Below are 10937 nucleotides of genomic sequence, written 5' to 3'. Positions count from 1 at the left end.
ATGGAGGGACAGCGCAGGAGGGGAAGACCCTCTATGAGGTGGATTCAGTGACTGGGGTAATTGGGATGGGTGTGTCAGAGGCAGTGCGATTGGCACAGGGTAGAACAGGGTTTAGGGCTGTTGGACATAGGGTTGCTATGAGTCGCAAACAACTCGATGGCACATAACAACAACAACAGCGTACTGCCTAGTTTTAACTGTTTTTGGTCAAATGTTCTTCTAAGTGGTATAGCACTGGTCTGTTCATTTGCTATACAGAGGTAACTCATGGTTGCTGTGAAGATAAACACTTGTGACACTGATGTATGTCAAATGCATTAATGGTTACCCATGGTGGACAGTGTTTGGTGGAGCTCCCCAATTAAAACAAGCTTGGAAGCAGGAGTAGCATTCACTTCTGAAATAGCTTGCCTCTGGAAACTCTATGAACTTGGAGAAATGATGAAAGTTATACAAGTGTTCAGGTCTTTCCTTCATAGGGTCACTATGAGTCATCTATGACTTGACAGCACTTAACAACAACAAGACAGTTAATTCAGAGAAAGCATATATCTATAAAGTCAGGAGCAGAGAGCTGAGGGGGTCTTCCCTTTATCTGGATGGTGATGAGAGATGAGTTCCAAGAGGATGTAAGTCAGTAATAAAGGGTAAGTGGAAATTTACCAGGTGTGGGGTCCTTACTTTGAAAACTGGCTTTTCTATTCATTGTGTTAGCCTCGCTAGGGGCATGGTCTCCAGATTAATAAATTGTGAACAAATAGCCTTGCAAATCATCAACAGCTTTGGGGCCAATAAAAGGAGCTCTTTCCACACTGCAAGAAGATGGTGGTGGAGTAAGGATGAAGAGACTGGGGCACTGCTGTGAAAAGACTGAGGTACTGCTGTGAAGAGATTATGGCAGGTGTAACCAGACGAACCCTGGAGATGGCTGACTGACTGAAGGAAAAGCTGACTTGTAACTGCTCTGAGATTGTCCGTTGGACGATTGAGGAAATCAGAGGCTTCTTGCATTTGTGCTGCTGAATTGAAGCTAGACTTTTACTTGTTGACTGAGAAGCTGTCTGAAGTAATTGAGGAATTATGTTTTGATGTTAATCTGACTTGGGACTGCTGAACTAAACCTGGACTTACATTTTGTGATATTCTTTGCCTCTCCTACCCTCCAACCTATTTCCCTAATAATCTTCACAACTGTGAGTAAAGTCTGTGAGTTATTTTGCAATGAACATCAGACCCAATGATCATTAGAAATAAATGCAGGAGCCTGTGAGGTGGCATGTCTGACAATGTAGTTAACTGCTTGGTACTGGGGACATTATTGATGAGTACAGTTGCCCTTTATGAAGTGGACAGAAGTCATACTTGGCCTTCCTCATGCTGTAACTGCTCCTTTTACACCAGGTCAATAATGTGCTTCTGTTATATAAGACAAAATAGTATATACAAAGACATGAGAACAGAGCATCTTCAGGAAACTGCAAATTGTTCTGTAAGGTAGCTAAGGGGAAAAAACCTTAAGATAAAGAATACACTTAGATGGCCCAGCACAACTCAACTGCTTGCCTCAGAAACCATGTGCCTAAATCAACTAAATCCTGAAAATTCTAACATCAGATCTAGAAAGAAGAAAACTGAATGAGCATCTGTATCTTTCTCCCTACCACATCATATGAAATGGACAAGCTGAACTCTCTTTGATGAAACTAAATGCTCCTAGTGAATTTGGCTCCTGGAAACTCTGTGGGACATGAATCCTAATTCAGAATACCTAACAAAATTCCAGAAGATTGAGCCCAAATTATTTCTTAAATACTGTACAGGAAGCTCTGGTGGCCTAATGGCAAGAAGTTGCACTGCAATCGGGAAGGCACATGGTTCAAATCCACCAGATGCTCTACTGGAGAAGGAGGGGCAATCTCCTCTTGTGTCAGTTGGATTCAATTTAACGGTACACAGCAAGGAAAAAAAATACTGTACACAGTCCAGTTGAACTTTTATCCTTTCCCCACCCAGGTCCTAAGACTACAGAAGTACAGCTAGAATATTTAACACTCATTCCCTCAAACAGCACTTCTGAGGGGAAAATACAGTAGTCTTCAGCAGTAGTGGGAGGGGAGTCAAGAAATCAGTTATACCATATAAGAACAATTATAGTGTCTGGTTCAGAGAAAAACGAAAGGAAGTTAAATGGTAATATGTAAAGACATAGCACCATAACAAACAAGCAAAAAGATAACAATGGACTACATAAAACACTGCAAAACCCAACCAACAAGAGAATATAAACCAAGGAACAGAGATTCCTCTCAAATGATTTACAGGCAGTCCTTGACGTAGAATGACTAACACTTAGGATCATCCAGGGTTGGTATGTTTTATCATTAGCAATGTTGCAGCCCATAATTTCCTGGTAGTATCATTCTCAGATGTAACGTTTGCAACCCATAAATGCAAGTGAAAATTGGCTTTATAACAACAGTGATGATAAAAGGCAATAATAATGATGGCTTATTTAAAATAGGTTATTTTGACTTACATCAGAACCAACTTACAATAGAGTTGTCATCAGAATGGTACCTCTCAAAAATCTAGGACTACCTGTATAAAATATACATAATCTGATAAATTTAAGAAAATAGTTTATTCTACTTTCATGGTTTCCAGTTGTAAAACAACAGAAAGGGACAATTACAGCTAGCAAAAATAAATTGAAGAAAGACCTACATGATACTACTGAAGCATAAACAAATTAAAAATTACAAGAAACATTGCACAAAGAAATGAAAACGGAATTACTAGCTGAATGGAATCCAAAGCAAATGCCATTTAAAAAGGAAGAAATCCTATTGTTGCTGTTAATGGGTGGTTCTGCCTCATAGCAACACTGTGTATAACAGAATAGAAGCCTGCACCATCCTCACAATCCCTGAGGAGCTTAACTCCACTTCTGCAGTCTCTATGTATAACTACCGTCTTGAGGATCTTCCTCTACTTCACTGACCCTCTATTTTCCCAAGCATGGTGTCTTTTTCCAAAGTCTGGCCCCTCCTGAGAACATGGACAAAGTATGTGAGACAGTTTCACCATCTTTATTTCAAAGGAGCACTCTTGCTGCACCTCTTACAGGACAAATTTGTTTGTTCTTTTGGCAATCTATGGTATATTTCATTCTCTTTGCCAATACCACAATTCAAGGACATCAATTTTTCTGTGATCTTCCTTATTCATTGTCCATCTTTCATATGCACATGAAGTACCTGAAAATATCCAGCGTACATTAGTCTTTAAACTGACATCCTTGCTCTTTAGAAGTTCAAAAAGCAGATTTGAGGAGAGCTCTGGTGGCCTAGTGGCAAGAAGCTGCACTGCAATCCTTGAGGCTCACAGTTCAAATCCACCAAATGTTCTGCCAGGTAAGGAGAGACAATCTCCTTCTGTACCAATCAGATTTGATTTGATGGTACACAAACACACAAATAATAAAATAAAATAAAAATAAATAAATAAGCAGATTTGTCCACTGATTTTGTGACTGCTATTTCCATGAACGCTGACTAGATTCAAATAAGAAAAAAGCACTGCCACATTGAACATTTTAATGATGTATGCTGGTCCAGTTACGTGGACTTTGGTTTTTGTTGGGGTCTGGACTTTTTAAAGTGCTATGGTATACTGAAGATTAGGATCTTCATCAATAAACACTTTAAATCCTATTCACTTTCAGCAAACAAAGTAGATCATCTGCCTATCACAGGTTGTTAATGCATCTTCTTCCAATTTAGCTACTTGAATTACTGGCTCAGCATACAGAATGAATAGGTCTGGTGAAAGCATAGAACCATGACACTCACCTTTTCTGATTTTAAACCATGAAGTATACATGAACGTATTTGGTATCCTGAAAAAGAGAACCTAACAAATGATACCAAAAATGTATTGAGAGAGAAAAATTTCTCCTGATAGAAAGAAATCAGACCTGCAGAACGAAAGATGAAAAATATCCAACAAGGCATATCTTGGAAAATTTATTGTATATCAAGTATAAGGAAAAGCGCCTTTAAACAAAGAGCATAAAGCTGGCCTCAGATTTTGCACTAGTGACATTATGCCAGAAAACAACTGAAGTGTACAATATTCTTAAGAAAATTATTATAGTATTATATTCATGTTAAATGTGTTTTAGTTTAGAGGCAGAAGACAGACATTCCCAATAGAAGAACCCAGTGAATACAGCATTGATGAGCCACTCCTGGAAAACTTAAGTCTCACTGTGGGAAAAAAGAGCCAAAATAAAGAACTAGGCAATGGAAATGGCATGGTAAAAGGAAATGGTGAATAACCATTCCATTTAAAAAGAGAATGAATATTGTTAACTATAAGAAATAGATCACTAAAGAAGACATCCAGATGGCAAACAAAAAACATGAAGAAATGTTCAAAATCCCCAGCTCTAAGAGAGATGCAAATCAAAACAACTACGAGATATCATCTCACCCCAGTAAGAACAGCAAACTTTAACAGAACAGCAAACATCAAAGGCTGCCAAGGTTATGGAGAAACTGGAATCCTTATTCACTGTTGGTGGGAGTGTAAACTGGTGCAAACACTAGGGAAGCCTATATGGTGCTTTCTCAAAAAGTTGTAAATAGAAATATCATTTGACCCAGCAATTCTACTACTGGGAATTTACCCTAAGGAAATCATAACCACCACCCAAGCAGATATTTACATACCCATGTTTATTGTGACTTTGTTCAAAATAGCAAAAAGCTGGAAACAACCCAAGTACCCATCAACAAATGGATAGAGAAGTTCTGGTTGGTATATTCACAAAATGGAATACTATGCAGAATTGAAAAATAAGGAACTCATGAAATATTATGCAAAATGGGTGACCCTAGAGAACATTATGCTGAGTGAAATATCTCAGTCGTAAAGGACAAATATTGCATAGGGCCACTGTTGTAAAACGAAACTAACATTGGGGTTGAGTGAAGACAGAGAAGGAGGGTAGGAATGATGTATACTGCATTGAAACAGACGAGGGAGAGATCTGTTTAAAAGGGATACATGATTGGGTATTATTGTCATGACAAGAGTCCAGAATGAAGGCTGCAAAGTGGAGTGGACTTAGGGGGAGGGATTGCATAAAAAGGAAAGAGTTTTTCTTTTACTTTTCAAGGGGAAGAGTGAAAGGGGGAGGGGGGAGGCAAGGAGAAAAGTGCAACAATGAATGAATGAATGGAAACCCTAAGTCTGTGTAAACTTTCATTAAAATTAATTTTTTTAAAAAAGATCTCTAGCATGCTAGATCTCTAGCATCTCATTGTTCTTAATGTACTTATTTGTCAGTATTCATAAGTAACAGGTTTTATATGATGTTCACCTAATATTAATGATTATTTGTAGGATAATTTTTCTATTTACATTTCTACATTGTTTAAATTATTTGAAATTAACTATCTATTTTTATAAAAAGTTTAGGGATGTTTCCTAAATAAGGCTAAAAATAAAGATGTTAACTTTTTTCCTGAGACCAACAACCACCAGCTGCCCAGAGAACAAAAATTATGCTTCTGAAATCCTTTGATGTCAATTCTGCATGTAGAGCAATAGAGTTGCCCTTCATGTGCCACTTCACAACATACTTCTTGTTGTGTGCTTTTGATTCCAACACAAAGCAACCCTATATGACAAACAGAACTATTTCATAGAATTTCTGTGAGTAAAAATTATAGGATCTGATCATTAGTTCATTTCTCTCAGAGAATAGCTGATGAGTTCAAAGTCTCTTCCTTCTCATGAGTATCCCAGTCCTCAGTTACTTTTGTTTCTTTAAACAGAGGCAGTTGTCAGAACAGAGCAAGGAGACATCGCATGGTTCAAAATTGGGAAGGATGTCCGTCAGAGATGTATTCTGTCTCCAAACATTTTCAATCTGTATGCAGAAAAGATCATCTGAGACGCTGGGCTGTACGAGGAGGAATGTGGCATCAGGATTGGTGGAAGATCATCAACAACCTGAGTTATGCAGATGATACAACCCTGCTTGCTGAAACTGACGAGGACCTGAAGCACTTGCTGCAGAAGGTCAAGAACTACAGCCTTCAATATGGACTGAAGCTCAACATCAAGAAAACAAAGATTCTCACCACTGGGCCAACTGGCAGCATCATAATGGATGGTGAAGAGATTGAGATTGTTAACAGTTTTCATTTGCTTGGCTCCACAATCAATACTCTTGGTACCAGCAACCAGGAAATCAAAAGACGAATAGCACTGGGAAAGTCAGCTGTCAGGGACCTCTTCAAAGTACTGAAGTACTGAAGAGCAATGATGTCAGGCTGGAAATTAAGGTGCACTTGATCCAGGCCATAGTCTTTGCAATTGCATACTATGAGTCGTAGAGCTGGACAATGACTAGGGATGATAGAAATGGAATTGATGCCTTTGACCTGTGGTGCTAGAGAAGAGTACTGAATAGACCATGGACTGCTAGGAGAACAAAAAGGTTGTCCTGGAGAGGGTAAAACCTGGTTGCTCCTTGGAGGCAAGAATCCTGAAGCTTCATCGACATACTATGGGCATGTTGCAAGGAGGGACCAGTCCTTGGAAAGGGACGTCATGTTTGGGACGGTGGAGGGACAGCACAAGAAAGGAAGACCCTCAAAGAGATGGAGTGATTCAGTGGTTGGAGTAATGGGAGTAGGTGGTCAGAGACAGTGAGGCTGGCACAGGATAGAGTGCAAGTACATAGGGTCACTGTGAGTCGCAAGCAACTTGATGGCACATAACAACAGGCTTATTACAATGAACATGTATTACTTGTATAGACATACCCTCTCCCAAAATAAGTTTTCTTTAAAAAAAAAAAAAAGGATGCTGTTAAAAAAAAAAAAGGATGCTATTGTTGTTGTTATGTTGTTGTTACAATAGTCAACACTCTTGGAACCAGCAGCCAGAAACTCAAGAGATGAATTACATTGGGAAAGTAAGCTGTCAGGGACCTCTCCAGAGTACTGAAGAGCAACGATGTCAGGCTGGAGACTAAGGTGCGCCTGATTCAGGCTATAGTCTTCACAATTGCGTGCTATGCCTTGGAGAGCTGGGCAGTGACTAGGGATGACAGAAAGATAATTGATGCCTCTGAGCTGTGGTGCTGGAGAAGAGTGTTGAATATTCCACTATTAACATGAAAGTAGGGGATGAGTAAGAAAGGCAGAAGAGGGTAGAAAAAATACAACACATGGTTTTAGCAATAGAGCTCAGATAGCTTAGTGGTAAGGAGTGCTCTGTCAACCCAAAGGCACATGGTTTGAATCTACCAGCAGCTCCACAGAAGAAAGATAGATTACTTGTGCAATTTACTGCCTCTGGAAACTGGCTTGAGGGTAAACTGTAGGTTGGTTATGGCTCAACAGCACATAACATGCGTTTGACAAGATTGAAAAGGTCAGCAAGGATTCTACTAGGGAAATACACTGGATTCAGACTGTGAGGGTACTGAATATCAGGCGAGGAATTGAAAACGTGGTGGAGAAAACAATTAAGAATGATGAAGGCAAGGAAATCTGTAAGTCCTAGCCTTTCTGAATACTAGAATTTCTTTGATATTGATTCACACAATGCTTTATTTTACATCTTTATTCTTTCTCACAGTCTGGATAAAAAAACAACACGTAAGTCATAAAATAATTACAGAAGACTTGGCACTGAAGTATTCTTTTGTTCTATTTGGACAACTACTTGGGCTAGGTGTAGGTTTTAAAAGGAAATACTGCATGGTTTAACATTAGGAAAGGTGTGCATCAAGGTTGTATACTTTCTCCATACCTAGTCAGTCTGTCTGCTGAGCAAATAATTCAAGAAACCATATGAAGACTATATGAAGAATGTCGCTTCAGGATTAGAGAAAGACTCATCAACAACCTGTGTTGTGCAGTTGATAACAACTTGCTTGCAGAAAGTGAAGAAAACTTGAAGCACTTACTGAAGAAGATCAAAACCTTCAATATGGATTACATCTCACATCAAGAAAGCAAAAATAAGGGGAGCTCTGGTGGCCTAGTGGTAAGGAGCTGCAACTACAATCCCAGAGGCACACGGTTCGAATCCACCAGATGCTCTGCCGGGGAAGGAGGGACAATCTCCTCCTGTACCAGTCAGATCTGATTTGACGGTACACTCACACAAAAATAATAAAATAAAAATTAAAAACAAAACAAAACAAAAAAAAAGAAAGCAAAAATATTCACCACTGGACCAAAAGACAGTACCATAAGAGCAGGAGAAAAAAATTGAAGTTGTCAATGATTTCACAAGAAGTCAAGAAAAGTAAAGATTGTTATCAAAAACCTCTCTTTGAAGTGCTAAAGAGAAATGATGTCAGTTTACAGACTAAGGTGCACCTGATTCAAGCCATGGTCTTTTCAATTACTTGCTACTCATTTGGAAGTTAGACAATGAATTATCTAAGATGTTAAAAGTATTGATGCCTTTGAGGTTTGTTATTGGAGGCAAGTACTGAATATCCCATGAATTGCAAAGAAACCAAACAAATCTGTCTTGGAGGAAGTACAACCAGGATGCTCCTTAGAGGAAAGGATGGTGAAACTTCATCTCACAAACTCTGAGCGTGTTGTCAGTATGGGCCAGTCCTGGAGAAAAAACATCATCCTGTGTAAGGCAGAGGGTCAGGGAAAGAGACAAAGACTCTCAATAAGGTGGATTGACACAAAGACTGTAACAGAAATGCTGCTTACTGGGTCATTATGAGTCATAGTTGACTTGCTAGCATTTACCAACACACACTGAAGAGTGATTTGTTTTTAAACTAATAGAACCCCCAGTTTACACCTCTTGTTTAAAGATAGAGAAGGATACAATGGGTAAAACTTGAATAAAGGAAGTAATTGCCAGTGATCATAATTACCTTTTAATTTATTTTTAATCATTTCTGATAAGCGTTTTGTGAGCTGAGGCATTTCTTCTGGAACATATTCAGCATTGGCCAGTTCCTCCTTGAGTATAGTATGGATACAATCTTTAACCAGAGGAGGCCTAAACCTAAAACACACAATTTGAGATCATCTAATTAGTATTCCAAAACCCCAATTTATCTTCCCACCAGAATTTCTTCCAGCTTTTGCTAGTTCAACAGCTCAACCCGCTGCCATCGAGTCAGAACAGATTCTCAGCTGACAGGTTTTCAAAGGCCGTGAATCACAGGAGGAGAGTGCCCTTCTTTCTCCTGTAGAGCTGGTGGATTCAAAGCACCTGCCTTCGGACTGGCAAGGCAACTTCTTACCACTAGGCCACCAGAGCTCCCTAAACTGTAGATTACAGTCAAGAAAATCCTAGGAACAGTTCTGCTCTGTAATACATGGAATTAACATGAGTCAGAATTGAGTCAATTTCAATTGTTTAAAAAAAATAATTTAGTCCATCTTCTGTGAATTACAAAAATAATAGAATTAAATTGACAACAGGTCACATTCCAAATATATACTTCCATTCTGATCCTCTGCTTATGACTTCAAAGTATACAGTCTAACACATTTACATGTCTGAATTCTCAGTTCTTTAGTGATTTTTCCTATGTTCTTTGACCACAACACCCTACTAACTTTTAGCACCTCTGCACTTGCTGTTTTCTCTTCCTGAAATGCTCTTCCTCTCTTAGGGACGCATGTCAAGCTCCTTTCTTTCTTTCCAGCCTTCATTTAAAAGTCACCTTTCCTGGCTATTCTCTCTTAAAACTCAAACCATCTTACTTCCATCACTTCACATCTCCTTTGCTAGAATTTATTCTATCGCATATACTGGACGTTGTTGCTGTTACTCCCCGTCGAGTCGGAACTGACTCACACCTGACACTTGAGAGTTTTCAGAAGCTGTAAATGGCACAGGCATACATAGACCGCTCATCTTTCCAGCGGGGCAGCTGGTGGATTCGAACAGAACATCTTTGGACTGGAAGCGCAACTCCTTACCACTAAGGCACGGGAACTCCCTAGTCCACTTATATACTTATCTTTATTTTATTTGTTCTATATTGCTAGAACATAAATGCCACAAAGGCAGGACATTTTGTTAACGTGGAAGGACGAAGTTAATTAAGGATCTGAGGGACAGCCCTCAGGGCTATCCTTTGCACTAACAAGTGTGTATGCCTTTAAATCTGGGCCTGGACTTACTGCAGAGGAGGAAGAGCATTCAGATACAAGTGCGTATATGGTTGTATTTTAACACCAAGCCTCTTGCTCCCACCTCTACCTATTCTATCCTACTCCTCAACCCGAGTGCACATCCCTGCATCTCCGCGCATCAGGCCAGTCCCGGCGCCGATCAAAGGTCCTCCCAGCGCCCTAACACTGCAAACGCGACTTTGAGTCTCTGCTGCCCCCCTACAGCTGAAAGTCGAGAAGAGTCGAGATGTTGAAGAAGGACCACTTCCCTACCCACCCCACTTCCACCAGGCCTCCCCGCCCCCGGCCAAGACCTCCGCGCCCAACTCAGAACTCCCGCTCATCTCGTGCACTACCCGCCTTTGCTGGAAAACAGGCCGCAGGATATAGGTGTTCTCAGACTCGTCTGATTTCTCAGTTTCGGGAACCCCATCAGCCACGGAGAACGACAGGCGCGTAGATGCGGCCATGGTCAGGCCGAGGGTGTCTCGCGATGAAGGCCCGACGACTTGCTGCATGTTGCTAGGAAACCTTCGCCAAGGCGACCGGCCCGGCCCGCCCCCTAGCCCTCACGTGACGCGGCAGAGCAGCCACCGCCACCACCACCGCTGGCGGGAACTGGCGGCCTTAGAGCAACCTAAGTTTGGTCTGTTCTTATGCTGTCAGCAAATCACTTTAACGGGCTTGTTTCTTATTAATTGGATTTCCGTTTTAGGGCATAGACAAGGAACAAGAAGTTCATAAAGATTA

At 40.3% G+C, this 10937-nt stretch overlaps 1 protein-coding gene across 1 annotated transcript in view; it reads right to left on the bottom strand.

The window, feature by feature from the left end:
• The window catches only part of TCTEX1D2 (Tctex1 domain containing 2), a 33703-nt gene extending 23046 nt beyond the window's left edge, over positions 1 to 10657 (bottom strand). Inside the window, exons 1-2 of the mRNA XM_006884196.1 lie at positions 10548 to 10657; positions 8933 to 9066 (exon numbers count right to left, since the gene is read on the bottom strand). Of these exons, the coding sequence (XP_006884258.1) occupies positions 8933 to 9066; positions 10548 to 10657 (244 nt within the window). The remainder of the gene's footprint in view (positions 1 to 8932; positions 9067 to 10547) is intronic.
• Between the last annotated feature and the right edge of the window lie 280 nt (positions 10658 to 10937).

This window comes from Elephantulus edwardii, unplaced genomic scaffold, assembly GCF_000299155.1.
Source record: "Elephantulus edwardii isolate Elephantulus edwardi_28Jun2011 unplaced genomic scaffold, EleEdw1.0 scaffold00032, whole genome shotgun sequence".
Classification (NCBI taxonomy): Eukaryota; Metazoa; Chordata; class Mammalia; order Macroscelidea; family Macroscelididae; genus Elephantulus; species Elephantulus edwardii.
The sequence above is the reverse complement of the archived record's forward strand: the minus strand, read 5'-3'. Positions and strand labels throughout refer to the sequence as shown.